The sequence below is a fragment of the Rhamphochromis longiceps genome, linkage group LG8 (genome assembly GCF_057381845.1).
Source record: "Rhamphochromis longiceps isolate RC_006_pf linkage group LG8, R_longiceps_female_GT1.1, whole genome shotgun sequence".
NCBI lineage: Eukaryota > Metazoa > Chordata > Actinopteri > Cichliformes > Cichlidae > Rhamphochromis > Rhamphochromis longiceps.
The window spans coordinates 14,939,906-14,964,508 of NC_140564.1; the positions used below are offsets into that span (position 1 = coordinate 14,939,906).

General features: G+C 41.3%; 2 protein-coding genes across 3 annotated transcripts; both read right to left on the minus strand.

Annotated features, from left to right (window-relative positions):
- Positions 1-18,644: 18,644 nt before the first annotated feature.
- On the minus strand, positions 18,645-20,842 carry msrb1b (methionine sulfoxide reductase B1b). Its single transcript, XM_085415250.1, has 4 exons — positions 20,688-20,842; positions 19,944-20,086; positions 19,716-19,833; positions 18,645-19,146 (listed from the first exon to the last, which is right to left on the minus strand). Exons 1-4 carry the CDS (start codon positions 20,740-20,742, stop codon positions 19,130-19,132), a joined length of 333 nt encoding a protein of 110 aa, XP_085271376.1. The 5' UTR covers positions 20,743-20,842; the 3' UTR covers positions 18,645-19,129.
- An 896-nt stretch (positions 20,843-21,738) lies between these two features.
- Positions 21,739-23,851, minus strand: neurl2 (neuralized E3 ubiquitin protein ligase 2). Of its 2 annotated transcripts, none has more exons than XM_085415251.1 (3): positions 23,759-23,851; positions 22,836-23,635; positions 21,739-22,219 (listed from the first exon to the last, which is right to left on the minus strand). In XM_085415251.1, exons 2-3 carry the CDS (start codon positions 23,598-23,600, stop codon positions 22,067-22,069), a joined length of 918 nt encoding a protein of 305 aa, XP_085271377.1. In that variant the 5' UTR covers positions 23,601-23,635; positions 23,759-23,851; the 3' UTR covers positions 21,739-22,066. The 2 variants fall into 2 exon arrangements, with proteins under 2 accessions (XP_085271377.1, XP_085271378.1); XM_085415252.1 differs by having other exon boundaries at positions 21,740-22,219; positions 22,823-23,635.
- Between the last annotated feature and the right edge of the window lie 752 nt (positions 23,852-24,603).

Below are 24,603 nucleotides of genomic sequence, written 5' to 3' on the forward strand. Positions count from 1 at the left end.
AATTGAAGAATATCGGCACCTTCGCCTTATATGTCGAAATATAAGTGAGGGTACATGGCAGCACGCTCTTGTGGATGATAAATCTGAAGGGGATGACAATATCTATCGACACAGGCATCCTCCAGTCCAGCAGTATGTCAATTTCTCAGTCTCTAAACAGAGAAGACATCATTTACTCTTCTCCGCTGCTGGAGCACTCCTCCGTATTGATCTGCCGTGATGTTGAAAAACAATCGGAGATGTGCCTTTCTCTCTCGTCAAAGTGATCGATACCGCTGGTTAGCCTTGTGTTGTTTAATGTTTAAGACCGAGTTTAGCTCTTTTCTCTTTTCTTAAACTGGTTGGCGACAGCTTGGCAAAGTGCGCGCACATTCAAAGGAAGTTAAAGTGAAAATCTTGAAATTACTAATGCTCTTTCAGCTTTCTTGTCCATTACGACAAGTTTGTTACTATATGTGAGTGTGCGTTTTATCTCTCTGTGTGTCCGTTTATCACATTAGGAGAGTGGAGAGGATGACACATAGCTAAATGTCCATCTTGGAATTAAATCAGTCTACTGTAAGGACTCCCGTCTGAAAATCAATATGTTGGCATATTCATATTAAAGTATTTAGTGCACTTAAATTCACTCACCGGCCGTTTTATTAGGCGGTGGGTTGGACCCGTCCCACCTTTTGTCTTCAGAACTGCACTAATTCTTCATGGCACAGATTCAACAATGTGCTGGGAACAGAGATTTCTGAGAGATCGTGGCCTGCTGTAGCCGTTCTGCTTTAAGGGCTGACATGCTGTGCGTTCAGAGATGCTCTTCTGCAGGTGTTATTTCAGTTATTGTTGCCTTCCTATCAGATTTTAAGGAGTCTTTTCATTTCCCTCTCCTCTCCAGCATAAACAAGGCTTTTTCACCCGGAGAACTGCCACTCACTGGATACTCAGATATTTCAGAGATTGATTGCAAACCATCTACAATATTTGGGCTCCAGTTCTCAATTTTGTTAAACACGAAACTTTCTTTCTTTCACTCTATAATCTGCAAATACAAATGGGAACACGGTATATAAGAGACTATACGATTCTAATGAGCTTCGGAGTCAATATTTACCTTTATTCTTCAACACAGTCTGAACTCTGAGGCAGCTTGTTGTAGCTTATTTCTGTAGTTTTTAGGAATAGTTCTTCAGTCTTCCTGAAGGACATTCAAAGCTCTTCTTTGGACGTTGGCTGTCAACAGGATCCCACACTGCTTCACTAATGTTGTGGTCTGGCTAATAGCTGCTAATTTTGGCTAATAGCTCTTTGTGAATCACATTTTTGTGCACAAACACTATTTCATGCCTGTCAAACTGTGTTATCTTTGGCATTTTTCATAGATTCAATTAAAGGAATGGGAACAACCTAGGTGCGGGTGTAACAGGCTGCTGGCAACAAAGTTCCTAAAGACACCATTTAAAACTGGTTCTTTGCCATTTTTCTGTTATGTGTAAACGCGAGACTGGGTCCTCCTTTGAGTTATGAGCCTTTTTTTATTCTCCGGTGATTCATAGGTCAGAGCTATGTTGCCAAACAAGCAAGCAAACTAACAAACATTCCTCTGAAAACAGTCAGGTACAACTAGTAGACTAAAGATGAGAGAAAGAATTTCATTTAAACAAAGTCTCCTCAGAAGCCAAATATAAAGAAATGAGGGGAGGCTTTAGACTATTGCTTCTTGAGAAAAACATGTAATTACTGCACAGATAAAATGTGGCAATAAAAATGTCATGTTGTTATTGTATTGCATTGTATTTGAAGGCCATCAGCACAATTACAGTACATGATATGCAGTATAAATAGGCCACTACGGGGCCTGTGTACTATAGCTGTGTAATCATGAATGACAGTGTACTGTATGGGAACTTTGCTCAGTTTACAGGGACACACCTGAACTAAGGTATTAACACTCTTTCACATAGGCCCTTGTCTGAGTGGCATCCTGTGGGTTGAATTCCTGCACACCTCTGTACAGTCTGAGGCAGTGGGAACACAGACAGCTGTACAAAGTCCCTCAAATGACCTGTGGCGGCTGCTTCAAAGACAGGATCTGTTTCACATCCCCCTGCTCCTGAGACTTAGGCGATCTTTCTTTATTATCAAATGAAACCAAATGACGTCTTGCCAAATATAAAACATCGTTTTTAGACAAACAATATGACCTGAAATGCATCTTAGATCTGAAACCACTGACGTCATATCAGCGATTTCACTGAGACATACACCAGACTTACCCCGATGTCGTGCTTTGTGATTCTTTTTAATGCTTCCAGTTTTGTGTTTCTCACAATAGAAAATCTGTTACTGTTTCCTCTCAGAGTGAATACACCATCATTACTTCTCAAGCTGTCCAGAAGGGCGTTGTAGTCATTGTCCCCCGGGAGAATACCGAGCATTGTACCTGTATTGTGCTGCCTCTCTGAAGAGACAATGGATGCGACCGGCAACTGAAGAGCTGTTAAGTCACCTGGATGGAATGTGTCTCGCTCTGAGCCTGGGACAAACACACACACAAAGAAATGTATCACCAAACCACACCAGACACCATCATTAAACAGGACTGTGGATTAAAGGATGAGTTTCATGCAGAGCTTCTTGGGTTTTTTTTTTAAGATAGTCTGACTGATTCAACCCAGAGTTCAGGGAACACTTTTGGAGTTTTTGTTTGACCTTAAAGGAATACTTCAGGAGTTTAGGGACCTTTAACACACACCTTCCTGATATTCCTCTGATTTTATATTTGGTTTGGCAGAATGTCAAAAAAAGCCTCATATATAGCATCTAAGAATATTTTTATTTTTTATAATATGCTGCACACTGTTGTCCATTTGACCTCAAGATGGCACTGGTGTGTCACTGTTACTTTTAATAAATGTAGACCAAATGATACAAATTCTCATTTTTAAACTTTTTTATTTATTACTTTTTATTGTTTTATTGATAATACGCAGCTCTACAAACTAGTAGGATACAGTGAGGGTGCCAGTGGCATCCTCCACCAACATCTGCCACCAAAGCTCATGCCAAAACCCCAGCCTATCTTGAAGTTTTAAAGAATTTCCTCCCTTGTCAATGCTCTGTGTCACAATCAGGTTCCATTAAACCCGTTAAATTTGCTTAGTTTTGCTGATGAGCAATGATTGGTGCAATGATTTTTTTAAGGTGTTCCTGTTGCAGGAAGACACTGGGAAAGCTCTATTCAAATAGGCTTATTGGTCAATCCCAGATATGAAAACCAGATAAGATTTTTAAATCCATAATTAATTCTGTTTTGAGCAGGAATAACAAGTTAATGTTTCAACTCATTGTAGGATGGTTTCCTCTCTCTTGTGGTCACGTTTATAGAATTATTACCAACATAGGACAGTTTTTCCAGGGGTGCAATGGAGGAAACCACCAGCAATTTTTTTTTTTTTTTTGGGGGGGGGGGGGGGGGGGGGTGTCCAGTACCCCGTGGCCCCCCCTTGGTGGCGCCTCTGGCTTTAGCCAGTGAGCTCCTACAAAGACAGAGGTGAATTTTTATGTATTTATTTATTATCTATGACTACTCAACAAAGAATCCAAAGTGCCTGAATTGAGGGCAAGTCAGACACCAATAGAGATAGATTGATACATAGATATTCACAGGTGAAAATGCTTTACTAGATTTTACTAGAAAACAAGTGGTTAATAATAATTAAGATTCATTCTCTATAAAATATGCACAGTTTCAATAGTTTCACAGTAATTTATAGAGAGAGTGCATTTTGAGCACCAGAGACTTTTTGTTCCACTCACACAATCGGCCCTGCTGATTTTTTGGGTGTTTAGTTGTCCTAATATACGTCACTGTATCCCCTATTGTTACTCTTCAATGTTTTGAGAGATAGAAAAATAGACCAATCTGGACACACTCTTTACCCAGTCAACAAAACATTTAAGGGGGGAAAAAGCTACACCAGGCAAAAACTTTGAATGACAGCGTCTCCCATTCAGCAAAGAAAACACTGCAGGAATTTGTACTCTATACAATAGCTGTCACCAGGAAAACTTCAGACACAAACAAAGCACAGGCATCAGCCAATGGGAGAGTCCATAGAGTCTTCACATCTACGCACACAGAGAGCCAGTGGCAAGGCCATATTCTCAGCCATAACTGCAGGGCAGAGCTCTGCGGCGAGCTGAGTAAGTATAGGGCACAGCAGCACTGTACATTATCACATGGGTGTGGCTATGAGCTTGCTACTTGAAAAATGTTTTCAATAGAGAAGGCACGTCAAGTGCCAGGCATGCCTGCACACGATTGTTGCCTCACTATGCAACCTGGGGAAATCAGAGGGCAGTTATGAAAACTGTTTACCAGTTTAAAGCTTTGCAGAGAGAAAAGCGAGAGCAGGAATTACACTCACCAAATGACCGGCTGTCTTCTCATATTTAGACTTTTACAACACTACATTGCAAGCAACCGATCATTATCTAAAATAAAAAACAAAAGAAAGCTGTTTTGGGGGGGGGGGGGGGGGGGGGGGAGCGCTCTTTTGTTTATTTCTCGTCTAATTGCTTCTCGATTTTTTTCTGATTTCATAAAGCAGAAAAAAGAAAAGGCCTCCAAATTTGAGAGAAAAACCGGAGGGGAACAAATGAATTTCAGATGTTTCCCTCTCAGTGGAAACATTCTTCTTTAACACTAAGGCAAATATTTTGATTCTCGTTCAGTCATTATGAATGCACTCCCTGTGTAATAGGATTGGGGAAATGCCATAATGATGTGTTGAGCTGTGCTGACAGCATGTTGACCAGTGACACACCGCCAGCATTTTGGACCTCCCCCTCCAGCCAGTGGAGTAACAACACAGGATGAGATAAGGCTTCAGGTGCTCCACGCAGGGCTGAGATTCAGACACAACAATGCAGACAGGATCGGCTCATCTACTGCTGACGTCTTCTAACATTTTTGTTGCTTAAAGAATGAGAGGGGAACGAGCCCCCCCCCCGCCCCTCAAAAAAGGCACATTAACCATATATATAGCTATTTGAAATGATTTTTCTGTTATAAAAGAAAATCAGTAGCTAGTCTCCTAATTCGTTTAATGATGTATATTTGAATCGTCAAGTTCCTTAACAATGACCACAAAAAAGTCTGTTTTTTATATTGTGAAAGTAATTTCAAATTATTTAGTATTTAAATGACTTTCATGTTTGACTATAATTTAAAAAAGGCACAGGTCATCTTTACACATAAGTAATTTTGCATAATGAAACCTTCCCACATACCAATGCATTACAAAAACCTACATAAAAAAATTAAGATTTATGGTACAATGAACTGTTATTAAAAATAAGGAATTTTTTTTTTTATCCATATTTTTTAACCATTTACTTTTTACCATTTGCCATTTACAAATACAAAATTTAGAAAATTAACAGGATGTTTCCTGTTTTTTCACAGTTTTCTTTTACAGTGTATACTTTACAGAGTGGCATCCATTTTTTTCCCCATTTCTCTACAGCTGTGATTGCCACACATTTCAACAGCAGAATTAAACTGTAATTATCTCGTGACCTTGAGAGACTTTCCAGATGTTTTAAGTCATTAAGGGTCACTTTAAAAAAAAAACTGCCATATACAGACAAGTTCTCACGCTGCACATCTACATGGCAGTCATGCCTGTATAAGCAAATGATAAAAGAGAGTGGCCCAAAGAAAAGCTTTTGAGTCCCCGTGATTCTGATCTCAGCTACACACCTGGAAGGTTTCGTGATACTATCTTGTGCCCTTGTTACACCATCATGTTGAAATCGGTCCATAGATTAACAGACATATAAACACCTGCCAAAACATTCAACACCACTTTCATGATAGTTTCCTGATAGTTCGTGCTACACCGGGTTTCTTTAAACCTGAGAAGTGAAAATATTAGTCTCTTGCACATTAACGTGATTGTTTAACTAGAGATGGTCATATTATAGGATCACGCGAACTGTGAAGCCGATCAACATGTTGGTGTTTTGCCTCATGAATAACCCCCACCACTTAATCAGTAGTCACTGGCTGGACAGCATCCATCTTTGAACGTGCACTTCATTTGGATCTCAGCTACAATCCTGTAAAATTTCATGACTGCATTTGGCACAGTTTTGTTGTTATAGCACTGACAGACCTGTCCTCAGTTAGTCATATAAACACCTAACAAAGTATCGTGTTTGTCTCCCTTCCCACTGCAGCACGTTTTGCTGTAATGATAAATTTTGCGATAATGACACAGACACCAAAGCAAATAGCCTGAAAGGCTGAAAGCGAAACCAGTCGCCGCTAAAATGTATATATTTTAACTTACTTTGAATTATCAACACAATACAACATCAAACATAAATAAAGTGCAAGATTTGCATATGTCTTCACATACATACACTCCTAAATCAGTCCTGAATTCCATGTCTTGGTTACAAACAGCATCAAACTGCCATTTTAAAAAATATACATATAAATTATTATTGCATTCTATTTATATATTCAAGAACTATTTTATTATTAATAACCGCACGTAAAAAAAACCCAAAATAACAAAATAAATAACCGGCGCTGTGCAGCCCCGCGCTGTGCAGCCCCACGCTGCGCGAGCTAACTTGCTAACCGTGCTAACTCGCTAATGGAGATTCACCGCGTTAATGTGGTTATGGCATTAACATCATTTTAATGAGATTAACGCTAGCAGCACTACAAAAAACTAAACAAGTAAATAAAGCCATTAAAAAAGTTTTTCCTAGTGGCAGCTTATAACGTGTCAAATTTCTATCAGCGCTGCTTGCTAGCAGTGATAGCTACGCTAACGCTGTCTGCGGCCTGTAGCCTCTTATTTATCAACAAGACATGAAAGTGGACTCAAATCCGTCATCTCCGTTAGACAAGAGTGCAAACATGTAATTTTATATGTGTACTTTTATGTGCACGCGCTTACTTTTCAGCTAAAGTTCACCAGGTTAGCCAACTTCTGGCTGTTTACTTTCATATGAATTAGAAAAGCAGTATTGATCTTTACCTCTACAGCACTTTTGAGCAAGAAAAAAACACGTTGGACAAACAAACAAACAAAAAAAAGCCCAACTTCATGAAACAGCCCACAATCAAACCCTGGAATGAAGTTACAGGAGACCTCGGGGACTTGATGGCAACAGAGCAATCGCCCTATCTGGGCTACAGTTCACAGCAGCAATTGTCTTCTCCGATACGTTATCTGACAGATGTAACTCAAAGTAATAAGACCACCCCATGATACGAGCAGATTAAAGCTTCACAGCGGCATCTGTGCTCGCAGGTTATGCGAGTGCATTTCATATGTGTGTGTGTTGGTGAGTCCTTGCACGAGGGCCTCCTTCTGCCCACCTTCTTCTTTCCTCCGCATCAAACATTTAGCCCAAAATGTCAGACTGCACGCTACAGCTACCGTGCAATTTACTGCGCTGTGTGATCTCCAAAACCATACCATTCCTTGATCTACAATCATGATGTCATTCACAGAATTTGGGGGAAAAAAAGTGGTTTATAATCATTCTGGTCACTTCTTCTCTCTGCTGTGAAATTCCACAGAGATTTATCAGAAGCTGGAAACGAATATAAATTCAGACACGTGCCATGCTGTTAGATCATTTGGGGCTATTACAGTTACATGGTGTTTGCGTGAATGCCTGTGTTTTGAATACAGGAGCTTTATAGAGTGGCATTGATTTCACTATGTGGTTGTTTAAGCAGGAGAAATCGATGGAGCAAAGGAAAACTCAGAAAACTTGTAAGATCTTGAGCAGTTTCACCACAGAATTATACCTCTATAAACCTAGGCCGTACTGTCATATGCTGTGGGAGTGTCTGGTTGGGCGTGGTCCAGGTTCCTGTCATTTGTCCCTGGGAGTGGAGTTGGCCAGCTCATCACCTGTTGTCAATCTCCGGGGCTCCACCTAGAGGGTTTTTAAGCCAGCACGGCCTGCCACTCCTCGCCAGTTCGTCCTGCTACCATCTGTGGTAAACTCGGCCTCCTCTGAGCTCTGACTCTGTATATCTGGACCTTGGGTTAATATGTTTTTGTTTCCTGTATTCTTCAGATTCTCCACCCATCGCACTCACCAGTAGTGCTGTTTTTGGTCTCCATCCTGTCCTCCCATCTGCTCGGAACCCGAGGATTATATACTCCACTTCTCCTCAGCCTGCCCTTCAGTCTGTATTCTCCATCTCTTCGAAATCTGGACCGGACTCTCCACTCTTGACCCTCTTTGGAATACACCCCTGGCAGCCTTTTCCCCGTTAAATGACTAGGGTCGCCAAGTAAGCCCAAGACTATTCACTGGCACTCCGTACCTTTGTCCCTTACTCGTTTGTTTCCCATTCAGTAACATTTCTCCCCTGTGTTTACAGAAGTTCCCGTTAGAAGTCTCCCCGTGCTCTACGCCGGTTTCTCCGCCCACGGATTTCCTTTAGTTTTCTGCGTATGGTTTTTGTTAAACCCAGTTCCGTTCACGTTTTGTTCTTTTCAATAAATTATACACAGTTCTAAGCAAATTGAGTCTGCTCTTGAGTCCACCGCATTCTCGTCCGTGACACGTACCCACAGAGGGAAAGACAGAGCCTAAACAAACATGACCCCCCAACCACTAACACCGCACACACAAACAACAGAGTGTATGGCAGCACCAGTTCTGCAGCGATGGCCAGGAGAAAAGCCCCTGATTACATTTCTTTGGAGCGTGTGCCGCTGCGGTTCAGGAAGCTCGGCTGCTTTGAAGCCAGTCACTCGGTTTTTCTCTTATCTGCTCTTGGACTTAAGATAATGCAGTTAGACAGCAGTAAAAGACGATGTTTACAAACAGCGAGCGGTGCTGACAGGAGGAATCCACGGCGACGCAGAAGTGAGGCTCAGAAAGCAAACCAGATGGTGATTACTGGGCAGATGGTGCTTGAAACCTGGATGCACTTCTACCTGCTGCGGCCAGACATCCCATGAAGCACTTCTGCTTAAACTTTGTATCACATCATATTCAGTTCTTTCCTTCCCCCTGCTATATTTCTGGTAAAGGGTCAGTTCACTAAATTATACTAAATTAAGTGACATTTTCGTACTGAGGTTAGAAGTATATTCCTACTCACATAAAGCAGATTTGGATTTATTTACACTGGTTTTGAGTTATGTTTCTGGGATTTGTAAAGTCTAAGACAGATTTTTGGCCTGATGATGACACAGAGGGATGGATAGTTTTTCCTTTTTCCAATATGGATACTTTCCATTTTTCCTCTTTACTGTATGTTTGACCTTTAACCAATACACAGGGGGAGAATGAAACTTAACGTCTGATGCTTAAAATGTTGGAAAATGGTATATTAAAAGCAGAAATGATGAGATAAAACACAGAAAGATGCGTAATTAAAAAAATACTTTTAATAATTTGACTCTTTAAAAGTGATGGCACTATTTTAAACACAAAGAGTTGTGGTCAGAGGTTTGAATACTTAGGTCATGGGCATAAATCTCATGGTAATTTGGGGCTTTTAATGATTATTTAACCTTAATCCTTTAACCATTTGCTTAATGACTTAAAAAAAAACAAGAATTTGGTGCACAAGTTTGAACTTATCTATCTTTTCTAACACACACAAGGTCAATATATATGTACACACCCACTAATAGTTAGTTAAATGTTCCTTAGCACCTTGACCAAATGCATTTTGTGTGTCCTGTTGGAACACCCAACTGTGTCCAAATTTCAATGGTTTAGCTGTTGCATCAAGGTGAAAATGAAGAATTTGGAAGTAGACGTCCCTCTTAAGTTTTCTATCCACCGCTGGCAGCAAAACAGCCCCAGAGCACGATGCTACCACCACCATGCTTGACTGCGGGTGCAGTGTGTTATGGTTTTAAAGCCTGGCCTTTACTCCTCCAAACACACTTCTTGGCCAAATACCTAAATCTTTGTCTCGTCTGACCGTACAATCTTTCTCCAGAAGGCATTTGGCTTGCCCATGTGGGCAGCTGTAACAATGGTGGAAAGTTAAAATACAGAAAGCCACATGAAGAAGTAAACTTCAAAATAAAGCAAGGTCAAGGAAAACACACAAAGCAAACAAGAACTAAAGATTACAAAAACACACTGGGATCATCAGAAAGGCCACAACAATGAAGGCTTTAACTGTCAGTGTGCTTTAACTGCTCCTGAGATTCTCATTAAGAGCTCAAAATTCAGTTGCAACAATCGGGCAGGTAATAAGGACTGGGCTTCTTTTTCACTTGTTTTTTGTCTTCATACTTTCTGCCACTTGTGGGTTCAAGTAAGTGCAGCACCATGAAAATGGCACACCTTCATCCCAGTTTGAACGATTGCTGCCCTCTCTGTGATGGCAGGGTTTTCGTGCTGTCCCCGAGTGTGACCATTAAGGCGTAATTATGCCTTTAGATGTGGCTGAGTGACACTTTGCACAAAAGTGGTTTGAATGAACCGTGCATATAAACCGGCCTCAGCTTTAGTTCGCTGTACCGAGTAACCATTTGATAAAAAATACATTTGGTACACATCTGAAACAGTGTCTCCTTTTTAATAGAAATAATGAAGAATGTTGTAGTACATATTTATGAGCCCCATACCAGGACATTAACTTTATACAGATGCATAGCAGACCTTTTACAGAATCAAAGCCACTGTTAAACATCTGGCAAGAAAAGCACGCCAGTATAGCCCCTTGTTGCATTTTTAACTCAAATCCCATCTGGAGCTGAAAGTTGTCGATACCTCGCTGTCTGTGCTGACTTATTGAGCAGCAGCTCAATGCTCTGATCTCGCAGCATGATGTATGGGTGTGTACGTATGGGGTCCGCTGGGACCCGAGAGATGCCGCTGACACTGGGGACACACAGCAGGCCGAGGGAGCTGGGCGCTAAAGTCGACAGGCGTCAGGGCATCAAGATGGATGGTGGAGATTTGTCCAGAGGATGGAACGTAATTCAGCCCAGATGCTGAGTGACTTTTGTTCCACTGCCTGGCTGGGTAGCTGCCTGTGGGTCGATCCTGTTTGCAGCATGATTTAACTTCTGACTGCACGATCTTCACCCAGCAGGAACGGGTCATAGAGCGTGCTTTGTCTCTTTTTACTCAGATGGTTTTACATCTTCAGACAAATTTATAGCCTAGGCCTGCTTTTCCGAACTTCAATGCTGCCCATGCCAGAACACTGTAAATAAACAGCAAGTGGTTAGTGATCTGACAAGTTGGAGCTGCTTTCTATCTCCAGTATGTTTTACCTTGATTTACATCATTAAATGGCTATCAGGGGAGCCACGGAGAACACCATCAGGTTGTGCGTTTGAAGTGAAATGTTGCATAAATGCACCAGAGCCAATTAGAGGCTCTACCAATTTTACACAAGTAGGTTGGTTTACTCATCATTATGAGTACTATTCAGACTGCGAAAACACTTTGTAAAGTCAAATGACCATCGGGATGAGGTTATAACAGATTTGGCATGACGCTTTGAAATGTCTTTGATGATGCTCCAAACTTTAGGTGTGGCGCCTGAAGCACAAGGGTATTTACTTTCAGACATAGCATGTCCATGAAGGTAGTGAGTTGCACTAACAAAAACACAAAAAAACACAAAAAAAAGAAGGAAGAAAAGAAAAAAGTGTGCATCTCAGTCTCAAAGTCTTTGTGACTCAGATGGCAATATAGAAGTGACACTGCATTGTTGGAGTAACCCTTCAAGGCATCTATTTTTGTAGAAAAAAGCAAAATATTTTTTCTTCAAACTTTCTTTAGTACACAAGAAGGGGGTAAAAAATAGTTTATAACTATACAAACAAGTGCAGAAAGGCGAAAGAGACACGAAGAAGACCTGTAAAAAAACCTAAACACAGCCTTTCTGCTTCCTTAGGAATTAAGAGGATAAGGAGCAGCCAAGTGCTGCTAATGAAATGCATTTGATTGAGTGATCATTAGCAAATGAGAGCACCTCTATAAAAGCAGACATTTTGGCAGTTTGTTGGTCTCGAGCTTCCAGCTGCGTGTTAACACAACGTCAGGGAGGAATAACAGTGAGTGAGCAACCGTTATAAGACCACCGCCAAAAGAATCTGAAAGTCTGCCATTCTTCAGTGAGAAAGAAATAGGCATTCAAGACAGCTGTGAATCTTCCCAGGAGCAAACATCCCAGCTAATTCATTTGAAAAAGAAAAGAATCAAAGTGCTGCAATGGTCCAGCGAAACTCCAGACCTCAACCTGACTGAATTATTGTGGTGGGACCTTCAGAGAGCTGTGCACAAATGAATGCCAGCAAGCCTCAATTAAGTGATGTGATGTTTGTTTTTTGTTCCATTTTTTAGCATGTAAACAGTGCACAGTATGGCAAAATTCTGTATATATGCAGGATAAAAATGAGCATAAAAAGAAAAGTCTAAAGACTATACTTCACAATGATGTGAGAGACTGATAAACTAAGAAAATGTTATTGCTGGTAAAGGTGGTTCTACAAGCTACTGAATTCACAGGACTGCATAGAGCGCTCTGAAGACTTTCTACCTACAGACTGCAAAAGCAACCGAAAAAACAAAAAACAGCATCGACAGACCAAAAAAAGATAAACATATAATAGATATTATTTAAAAAGTATGAAACAAATACAGAATCGTGACATTTTTGCTAGCATGCACGTGTTTGAGATTTAAAGCTTCATATATAATATATCAAAAATTATAATGAGTTATTTTTGTTGGCATCTCAAATAGATTCATAGTGTGGGAGTCCAATATGGCTGCACCATTTAGCACATATATACCACATATTAGCAAACTGATAGAAATGCTATCTCTCATTGGGGGTTTTCCCATCTACTGAGCAAGTTGTTACCACCAAAACTCGTACTTTGACTTCTGGTACATTCAAAGTAAGGCGTTAAGGCAAAGTCTCTGACCATGCAATATATCATGACATGGACATAATTACAAGAATAAAATATTACAATAAAACACAACACTAAACTGCACCATCAAGTCATTCCTGCTCACATACTCCATTTTAAAATGCCTTCCTAATAGGAAGGATAAACATACCGCGATGCAGGTACAGGTAATTGTTTGTCGTCTAACAGTCGCCCCTATGGAGGAGGCATTTCTGCTGAATATATAACGGTTAAATCTAACTCTTTATCTAGATCGAGACAATAGAGTTTCACCGTCCCATAGCAAAACTGATATGTGGGTATGCATGTGCGTCTCGGCGTTTGTGTGTGTTTTGGCTCAGCAAGTGGCTCTAATATGCCCTAATAACCATGATGTCATCCACCTGTTTTTTGGCTCAGGGGCAGCGATGACTGATGGGACAATTTTGAATAATCATCTTATCTGATCTGGAGCCCGTGGGCTAGAAACCCAAAGAAAATAGTACCTATGAATGTGAAAAGTCGTCTATTCGGAAATACCCTTGGGATTTACTGCTTTGGGAAAAATTGGAGAACAAAGGTTTTTTCCATTAGGTTTCTCCAAAGTGCTGTGCAGAATGTCTGAAAAGTGTTTGTTTTGTAGACCAGAACATTTTCTTTTATAAAATACACTAATTTGGATTCATTTACCCTTTCAATTAAGCTGTGGTAGGAGAGCCCTCCATAAACTCCCCGTTTGTAATGAAAGATTCATCTGTACGGCCGGGGAAGAAAAGGTGTAGTTCTTTGAATACCCTTTCTTTTTTTTACAACACTGCACAGGTAACATATATTTGAGCTTCTTCACACCAGTACAGAAATGTTTTTTCTCACTGGATCAAACATTAGCTCGATCTTAAAATGTTTCAGGGCAGCCAGGTTAATGCGGCGCCTTTGCAACAACAGCGTGATGTCTGCCCTTCGGAGAGAGTCGCCATTAACCCGCAGACGTCCTACGTCCACACACCTCATTGAGAAAGCACTCTGTTTCTGTTTTGCGTCTTTCATTTCATCAGTGGTGAAACCCAAATGCAGCTTGATGCGTATGAGTCATGCTAAAGTTAATGATAGCTATGAGAAGATCAATTATTGCTGAATTATCTATCAAGTAGCTGTGCACAACATGCCAAGTGGAAGCCTTTTATGACGTGCAAAGATGTTCAGACCAGAAAGGTAGTTATCATATTTGTGGTTTAGAGGTGTGCAACTTTGTTTGGTTTCCTGCGAGATATAACTTCAGATCACTGACAGTAGTGTTATGAACATTTACAGATGACAACTTTTAATAGAAAAATCCTTGTAAAACATGTAAGCACAGGCCTTTGTGAAGCAACTCTTTTTCTTGAGGGCAAAATTAGATGATATAGTGCCATTAGAAAACAGACATGTTTAGTCATATTGCAGAAAACGCCAACATAAATTAAAAGAAATATATATGATGACGTTTTTTTTTTCCATAAACAACAAGAGGTGAAACTGTTTCTTTCTGTTTAGATTTTCATGGCCAATTACCAAATGTAGCATTGCGTCTAATATTAAAATGGTTATTATGTCTCAAATCAGACCCTTCTGTTGCCGCACTTTTATTTAGTACACTTTATATTTTGACCAGTGTAGTGTATCTCAAAAAATGGAAAGTTTGGCACTCAGTGGAAATGACAATTGCAGCATTTGACTGCAACACATTTTGTAAACATCTGAGATTTTTAAAGCCTCTGACCAAGAAACTAAACTGAAACAAGTGAAGATGGCAATTAAACACAAAGTAACAAAAAAAATGGCAGATGTAACATCAATGCCTGATAAAAACCTATGGATGTTATCAAGATAGCTAGCATTGGCATTGCAATTTAATAAGTATGTATGTCTGTTTGAATCTTCTTAATGTGTTGGCCAAAATTTCTGGACGAAACTTGCACAAACATAACCACACATACAGCAATTAATAACATCTCTATATCAAGTAATTGTATAATAAGTAATTGGCGTGAAACAGTAATTTCACGTCAACATCAATCCAAGGCTTACAGGCTATATGTAGCTTGCAAAGATGATGAATCACTGTCACATGTATCTTTCTGTTGTGAATTTTTATAAACAACCAAAGTTTTTCTCATCTGAATATATACAGCAGCATATACATGAGTGAAACGAAAAAAGTGCTGCAGGCTAGTCCTCTTAATTGTTGTGAATAAGAGTAAGAAGTATGTAGTGTTCCACTATTAACTGAATTGTGTGTGAAGTCCTATTTTAAAGCCTTGAGATGAGCGTTTCTGGCTTCGCTATTTTGGCATTTTGAACTGCATGTGGTTAGCGAGGAGCAAATTTATCTGTGAAACAACATGCTCAGTAGCTAACAACGTTGTTAGCTAACAACGTTAGCCTGGATACTCCTCTTGGGGGGCTCCTTTCTGACACCTAGCATTAGTACTGACACCAGCATTAGTAATCCAATGGGATGCGGACGCAGTTTAAGAACATAAAAGATTTTGAGCAATAGCTGCTGACCGTAGTGACCCCCAGGAAACATTAGCATGCTATCACTGTTATTCCATGTTAGCATCATGGATAGCAGAACAGATGGGTACCTTCCAGATTTGATTACGAAAAAGGCGCTTTATTCTTTTCAACAGCCAGCAAGGGTAGACTCCTCAAGCACAAGTTGTTAGTCAGCAAGGGTGTAGCAAGCTTCTTTCAAAGATCGTCACATAGGCTTCCAAAACACTGAAATGCTAACACATAACAGGACTTCACTAACCATAAATGGATGATGTCTATGGTGGTTGATGCCACCTAGTGTTTAAAGATGACAATGAATAAGGAAAGAAAAAGATGATGCCCAGACCAAACTGGAAAGAGTTAGTCCCTTAAGATTTTTATGGAAAACTATTGTGGGAAATACGAGCAAATTTCTGCATAATATGAAAGACTCGTTGAGGTACAAAGAGTGCATAAGAAAGAAGTCAATCATGACAGGAATGAACCACATGTCACAGCCTCGTGGAATATAACAGCAAAGATGATCCATGGGGCTCCTTTCTCTGTAATTACAGACTTCATCTCGGCTATCTGATGTCGTAATCACAGTCCCCTAGATGTATCTGCTTTTACCTTATCCTACAGGGCTGTACAGTATACCAGAGGCAGAGCATGACAACCACTGCCAAGAGTTATGGGTTTAACTCCTAGCGGGACCACCTCTGCTCAAAATGCTGTGCAGTGCGGCATCTTGGGTAAAAACATCCACCAAATAAGCTAAGTTAGATAAGATAAGATAAGATAAGATAAGATAGAACTTTATTAATCCCTCGGGTGGGTTCCTCTGGGAAATTCGATTTCCAAAAAAGCACAGCACCGACAGAAGTTACAGAGTTATACACACACACATATATATAAATACAGAGACAATATAAATAAAATATACGAAGGGGATAAATAGAATAAATAGGAATAAAAATAAAAATACAAGTGAATTGCACATTTCAAGTATTGAGTCTATTGCACCGTTGACTATTTACAAAAGTATTGCACAAAAGGTATTGCACAGTGAGGTGCAGAGGCACTACAGCTTAGTTGTTCCCCCCTCCTTTGTCCTCCTGTTTCCCCTCCCTCTCCCCTCCAGAGAGGAGTTAAACAGTCTGATGGCGTGTGGGACAAAGGAGTTTTTAAGTCTGTTAGTTCTTGTCTTTGGGAGAAGCAACCTGTCACTGAACAGACTCTTCTGGTTGTTAATGGCCGTGTGCAGAGGATGCCTGGCATTGTCCATAATGTCCATCAGTTTCTTTAATGTCCTTTTCTCTGCCACTGTCACCAGAGTGTCCAGCTTCATGCCGACCACAGAGCTAGCCCTCCTGATCAGTTTCTCCAGCCTGGATGAGTCCTTCTTTGCTGTGCTGCTCCCCCAGCACACCACAGCATAGAAAAGTACTCCAGCAACCACCGACTGGTAAAACATCCTCAGGAGCTTCCTGCAGATGTTAAAAGACCTCAGCCTCCTGAGGAAGTACAGTCGGCTTTGGGCTTTTTTATACAGGTACTCTGTGTTGCATGACCAGTCCAGTTTATTGTCCACCCACAGCCCGAGGTACTTGTACTTGTTGACCACCTCCACCTCCTCCCCCTCTATCTGAACCGGCAGTGGACCTGCTCTAGACCTCCCGAAGTCCACAACCAGTTCCTTAGTCTTTGAGGTGTTGAGTTGCAGGTGGTTTGTGTGACTCCATGCGACAAAGTTCCTCACCAGACTTCTGTACTCCTCTTCCTGATCATCCCAGATACACCCCATGATGGCTGTGTCGTCTGCAAACTTCTGAATGTGGCATAATTCAGAGTTGTAGCAGAAGTCAGAGGTGTACAGGGTGAAGAGAAGAGGGGACAGCACAGTTCCCTGTGGTGCTCCTGTGCTGCTGACCACAGTGTCAGACGTGATGTCCTTCAGCCTGACGTACTGTGGTCTGTCGGTGAGGTAGTCGGAGATCCAAGCCACCAGGCAGGGGTCCACCTCCATCCTGTTCAGTTTTTCTTGAAGCATACAGGGCCGGATGGTATTAAAGGCACTGGAAAAGTCAAGAAACAGGATCCTGACCGTGCCTTTTCCCCCATCCAGGTGTGAGTGGGCTCTGTGTAGGAGGTACAGGATGGCATCCTCCACTCCGACACCCGCCTTGTATGCAAACTGTAGTGGGTCCTGGGCATGTTGTACCTGTGGTCGGAGGAGGTTGAAAGAATAAGCTGAGTGTCTGCCTGCCAAGACAACACAAGAGGAAATTCACTCAGCCGTAACAACCTCGGTGCAAGGTCAGGCTTCTCTGCCACTCTGAGGCCTGAATGCATTTGAATACCTTTGGCAGCGCGAACACGTGAAGTCGGATGGAATGTTTGCAGCTGAATATTCAAGCTGCGGACAGTGAGAGTTCATCGACATCTCCCAATGTTATGATGACCTCTCGTAATTGCACACTACAAGAAGTGATGTTTGGAAAGAAAATAGGCTTTAAACTTAACTTGTCTGTGGTGAGACCAATAAAATGGAGTTCAGTGTGTGTGTTCTGTGTGTGTTTTGGCATGTACAGCTCCATGTTTTTGCACATAGGAAAAAAAAGAAAGCGAGTCGATGCATGTGACAGCAATTAGGTGGGAAAAAAATAATACATCTCTTTGAGGTAATACACGTCTGTGACATGGACGAGAGAGGGTGGCGACTGACACGTTTGTCGAGCTTTGTGTGCACGAGGGTGTATGTTTACTTCCTTTGTAATGATAGCCCTCAATCTCTCACCAGGCGGCCGAGCTACTCCTCTAAACCTCAGGGTCTTTGCCAACCCCCGGAACCCAGAGAATATGGCCTGCAGCTGGGCCTCAGAGAGCGCCTAAGCCCCTGCTGAAGGAATTAATGCCAGAGAACTCCCACAAACACACACACAGATTTCTGCCTGTGCATCAATCACACGCATAGGCAGTATACCAAAGCATACAGTACACCGTTTGCATCATATAGGGGCAAATGTAGGGAATCCTCACTTGTGGAAAACAGTGAATGTCATGTGAAAGGACAATATCGCCATCTAGAGCTCAATCTAAAGAATGACAGCTCTACCACTTTGAAGGTAAATTTAAATAAGCAAGTTCATCCCTAATGTAGCTATGTTAAGTGCTGCAAATGCATCTTTAAAGACAAAGACGGACTCTATCAAATATAATTTATTGTTTGGTTTTTCCTTCGCATAAGCAACAAAACACTGGAAACTGGAAGAACAAATCAGCTGAGTCATGATTTGTTTGCTACTGCATGAATTTCAAGTAACACAACAGCAGGCAGACTATCTGGACTTTGGTGCATAGTCGATATTTTTAAATAGACAGCAGTCTTTGGAAGTGAAACTGCTTTCAAGTGTGTCTACTCACATCAACGTGTTTCAGCTGAGGAGAGTAAATGACTAAATGCACATTAAATATGAGGTGTTCAAAATATTTGAACCATCTTGTAAAGGAATATTTGCAGAGATGCGGTCCGAGCTCGGCGTCACAGGCCCGGTCAAAGATTCTTCAGTGGACAGGACGTCCCTCCGGGGCCTTTCTCCCATCCACGTCACCCACCGACCCAACCTGTTCGCCGGATTCGAGCCGAGCAGCAGGTACAGCAGCTGGACACGAAACACTTCACTCGCTCTTTACTGCTTGTCCTTACCTTGGACAGAGAAGAGAAACACACTTGCTGTTGTTTGATTGCATGTGAGGCTAAATCTGAAAAATGCTGATTCACTCTTACAGGAAGCTACCAGTCAAATCTCAAACATCGAGCACTTTGTGGAGCAACATCAGGACACACGAGTTATTAGACGAGAGAACCGGAACAGCATTTGCTACCTCAGTTCATTTCAGATTCAATAATATTGTACTTTAAATCCACTATATTCTTCTAATAGCTATATTGTCAAGTAAGTGTACAGTTGATTCTTTTTCCTAATGCTTATCGAGCCTGAATCACCAGTGGTGAGTGGTTTTTGCAAGAAAGGATTGTTTCATATGTGAGAGAATCAACTGACCTCATTGTGGACAATGCTTATTATTTTCTGCTTTTAAGAGAAACAGCTACCAATTAAAACTTTTAACAGGGAGTATTCATTTCACAGCTTAACAAAGCAATATTGCTAAGAAGCAGGTTTTATAATATAGGTGAAGTGACCTTTTCTGCCTGCATGCATGGATTTTCCAAGGTTAACTTGTTATAAAACAGCAGTAAACACAGTTCTCTACCTTTTCTGGGGACAAACTTGAGCGAGTGGCTGAATATTCAAAAACGCGATATTCCCTCCTCTGGACCGTCATTTACAAACTCGTGGCCTAGTCCATTGCCACACTTGCCGCACAGGACCTGTGTACACACAACACCAGAGTGCACAAACCTCCCGTTGGAACCAACAGGTGACTGTAATTATGATTTTTGTTGCTGCAATGCACACTTTGTTTGGTTGTGACTCGGACCTTGTAGGCGGTGAGGGTCTCCATCATCTTGGTTACACTGTCCTCCCTGATGGTCTCTGTGAAAGCCGGCCAGGGAGACGAGTGAGCAAACTTGGACCGACTGGAGAAGAGCGGATGGTTACATTTGGAGCACACATACACTCCTGCAGGGGGACATGCAAAAAAAGCTTTGGTGCCTTTATTTATTTCCAACCTGCAAAAAGACATTCAATATAATCTAAAGATGTTTAAGTAGTTAGAGAGAACTGGGTTTATTTTGTTTTCTGAATAGCTGAGATCGTGCTGTTTTTTTTGTACTTTTTTTGGGCTAAAATCCTTCCAGCATTGCTCCATATTCTACAGTTTGTTTGCTCATTAACAAAAACTAAAATCTGTGTGCTACAAAAATTCCTCCAAGTGCCATGACAACATCTGAAGAAATCGTTTGAACATACCACCCTTTAATAGCTGTAGCTAAATACTTGATTGGATTCTAAAGCTGTATCACTGCTTTGTTTTTACTATTACAGCAGCTTTATTCTATTGTGATCCTGGTAAAATCCAGCTACATTTATTTTATAAATGTACCCAGATTTTGCCACAGTACATCCTGTATCCTGCCACTGCGATGCTGCACAGGATTTACTTAATTTTACAGTCACATGATGCCTCAAAGTTCATTTTCATCCTTACTTATATACTACAGTCCAGGGGAGGTTACATCACATCACCGTTTACCGAATAACGGGACCGCCTGCTGCTCACCTGGTTTAAAATGATCCTTGTAGATCTCACCGCCGAAAAACTGACAGAAGGACATGATATTTGGTCTAAATAGATTAGCTGAAGGGAAAATTCTCTCTTCTAAGCTTGCTCGGTGTTTCTTCCTCCGTTTGGGAGCGATTACGGAACGTCTCCGGTTTCCCCTCCTCTCGTGTGACGTGATCCTGGCTTAGGATTTAACGGGAGCTCCGCCCACTGCCGTTATTACCACGGCCACTAGATGTCAGTGTCTGACAGCAGACGCACAGGTGGAGGTCGTGTTACTCCGAGTCTGATGTCGGACTGAAACAGATGTGTTATCTCTAATTTATGTGTTTGATGGGCTGAGCAAACATTAACCAACATAACGTACCGGAAATGAAGCATCATATTTTCAATTGGAACCACGTGATACTTTTAAAAAATTCAATTACAGCCTTATTCATGGATGTAGTGAAGGAGGACATGCAGAGGGTTATGGAGGCAGATGAAGAAGAACTAAGAAGATTGATTTAATTATAACTTTCCACCACAGCCAGACTCGTTTTAACTTTACAAGGAGATTGATTGTTATTCTGAAATATGTAAATCTGAAAATCACAGTTCAGTGCAAAAAGTATCAAGCAACCCTTCATTTTTTTTTTTTTTAGTTTGCTGGGAAACTGGGGAATAATTGCAGTCATCTTATTGGAACTTGTGCAAACATGGAAATATATAAGGCAAAAACAGATTGTTGACAAGTTTCCACTGAGACCATTTCTGACGAGGCTTCAAAAACTCATTGAAGAAAAAAAAATTGAAGTAAAGTGCAGTTAAATTAACTAGGTTGGGGCAACATATTCATTATGAGTAGGCCCTGTGCCTTGCTACAGGGTCTTTGCTGGATTTCTCCTACTTCATAAGGACATTACTTATAACTACTGTTTATCTGCCATAGTTTTTTTTTCCTCTGAAAGGCTACTAATGACAAAGTCTAAACATACAATTTAAAATGAATTCTTTGCTAAGTTCTGTATTATGTGTAGACACAACACTGGTTCATCCATGGAGTCAGAAAAAAAAAAGGGTGAAACGTGAACATGAATGTGGAAATGACTCCGTGTGACCAGATCATCACATGAATTTAACCCTCTGCTTGCAAGCAGCTGCACCGCAGCTGGAACAACTTTATTCATTACAGACACAGCGATGTGTGACACACCGATGCTCCCTGTGATGCAAACATTAAAACTAATCAATCAAACAGACACATAACAAACTATTTAAATTTACTTTACTTTGATCTTGTCATCTCAAACAATTCATGTCAGCTCCAAGTGAAAAGAGTGTAACGCTATAATTTATAAATGTCATCCAAATAAATATCAAATTCTTGATGGGACCTAGCACTTAAGTGATATCCACGTGTCCATGTGTCCTTCATTCATACTTGCAGTAGCGTTTGAGTGCCTCTGGCAGCTCGAGCCAGTCAATGGCCATCCTGTGAACAATGTGCTTCTGGATGGCCTTCCTACACAGTGTCTGCAAGGATGAGACTGGAGTGACAGAAAAGAGAAGAGGAAAATGACAAAAAATACAAAGTGTTTTAGCAGATTAAAGGCAATGGAGAAAATAAGAGATGAATAAAAAGCACTAAAGAATTTCTAAACATGCAAACTGCCCAGCTGTCCCTGAGCCTGAGCAACTGAAATTATTAAACAGTCATTAATATTTGATGGATGGTCAAATTACCATAGTGAAGCCCAACATGACAAAAAGGTGACGACCCTTTGGATGCAGAGAACAATCACGACAAGACACAACATGAACACAAAGAGATGCAAAAAGTCCAAAAGAGGCTAAAAACAGCCATAATCTGACTAAGAGAAGATAAAAATTATAAGCAGACACAAACACAACAACACAGAGACTCAAAATGACAAAAACTTGACACAACAGACTGCAAAGAGATGCCAGACAACTACAAAGAGATTAAATAACTACAGAGAAATGCAAAGTGACTGTGAAGATGACCACAAAGATGTTAATAAAGGAGCGTGTACACAATGACTCCTTTGTAGCTGTGTTGTATCTTTTTTTAGTGCTAATCAATGTCTGTGCCTTGCATCCTATTATCTCAAAATCATTCCTACACTCACATCCATACTCCACCTGGACAATCCGAACACACTTGGTAGCAGCAAATACATCCACCACAGCATAGAGAGGCCCCGCAGTAGAGATTCTCTTTGCAGAAGCTCCCATGTCCTCCCCATTAATGACTATGTGCATGTCAGCCAGGCCTTCTCCTCTAGGCACATACAGTACTCCTATCCTGCTGCGTCTGGCTGTGGGAGGCAGGGCGTTGGTTTTATACAAGTCGTCTAAAATGTGACTGTAGTGCCCGGGCCGGCTCCGACCAACCAGCTTATCTCTGGGAATTCGAACATTCTCGATGTACAAGTGGGTGTCGGTGAAGAAAGTCTTTGGTTTTCTGTTCCTGGCCGTTCGTTCATCTGCCTGATCTCCAGCCCCGTCTTCGTCCTCCCCTCGCCCAAGCCTCCGTCCCCCGACCAGTTCTCCCTGCCTGGGCTCTAGGACCTCAGCCTCCTCGACGATCTTGTTATGGTTGCGCGTGATAGCAAATATCCAGCTGTCCCCTAAATCTGTCAAGTTTGGAATGGAGTATTCAGGTACCACCTCTAAGCTCCTGGGGTCCCTGGCAGTCAGACCGATCCGGAGGTGGCCACACCATCCCAGCTCCTTATCTTCAATCTCTATTAGAAAAATCTCTCCAGGCTTCAGGGGGCATTTGCTAAAACAAACTCCGTTGGCAAAGCTCTCTACTCTTGTGGCCTGGGTTCCCGAGTGGTCCAGTCGAACATTGGTACCATGGATGGGGTGGAATTGCATGAACTGGTCAGAAACGGGCTCCATTTCCAGCTTTGGTTGCAGCACTTCAAGCAGCCACTCTGGATCAGGAAATGATCAAAGAACAAAAACCCCAGATGAACAGAGGGGTTAAAAAAATGAACAAAAGAAATGAACTTGCAGTGGTTTTAGAGTACACGTGGTCATTGTAGAGTCAAAACAACCTGCATGGACGTGGGACAGGAGCCCTCTCTGCTGATCTGCAGGCCACTTACGGAAGCTTCTGGTAGAGGGGCTATTTTTGAACAGCTGCACATGTCAACAGATGGCAAGATATGTGTGTGAGTGTGTGTTGAGGAGGGGGTGGCCAACACTCGCACGGCCACAGTCACTCACACGGCAGACACGGAGAAAGACAGGGACTGAGCAGGGGTTAGCTGGGGCGATGAAGCCCCCGGGGCCTGAGCGCTCATTTTTGATTTCACAAACCCACGTACTGAAGAAATACCAGCGTAATTATCCTAATACCATATGCCAGGCAGATATGTTAAAATACTGGCCTTTCATGGCTGCACTCTAAAAATAGCTCATGCAAACAGACTGGGATTTCATTCTTATGTAAAGCAGCAATTAAAGTAACATACCGAGGTAGACAGAGCCGTGGAGAATATGAAGAAGAATTACTTTTTTTTTTTTAAAGGAGGAATGTGATGAGCGGTTTTTTACTTATTATGTATAAATAAAAGAATATAATGTGAAGCTATCTGGTTCTTTAACCAGGTCATATTAGAGCAGTTATGCAACTGTGAAAAAAAAAGAAATAAGATGTTAGAAATGAGCATTTAAACTAATGAGAATAAAATACGTCACTTGGGTTACCGTGGCGGCGAGCTCATCGTGGCCTGTGCAACCAAATGTTATGAAAAGCACGTTTATATATTCTTGTGTTGCTCGGCAGAGATATATGCTATGAGATACGACTTTTCTTTACTTTTTCCTGTGAATACTGCCTACATGAACTATTTCCATTATGCAGCTGCTGTGGTGGAGATTGCATAACTCCACCACA

What these genes read in the sequence shown, in the direction of transcription:
- neurl2 (XM_085415251.1), bottom strand. Translation starts at nt 23,600, where the DNA reads ATGGAGCCCGTTTCTGACCAGTTCATGCAATTCCACCCCATCCATGGT. An exon ending in AGTGTGTTCGGATTGTCCAG is followed by an intron (nt 22,220 to 22,835) that starts GTGGAGTATGGA and finishes CTGTCACTCCAG; the next exon opens with TCTCATCCTTGCAGACACTG.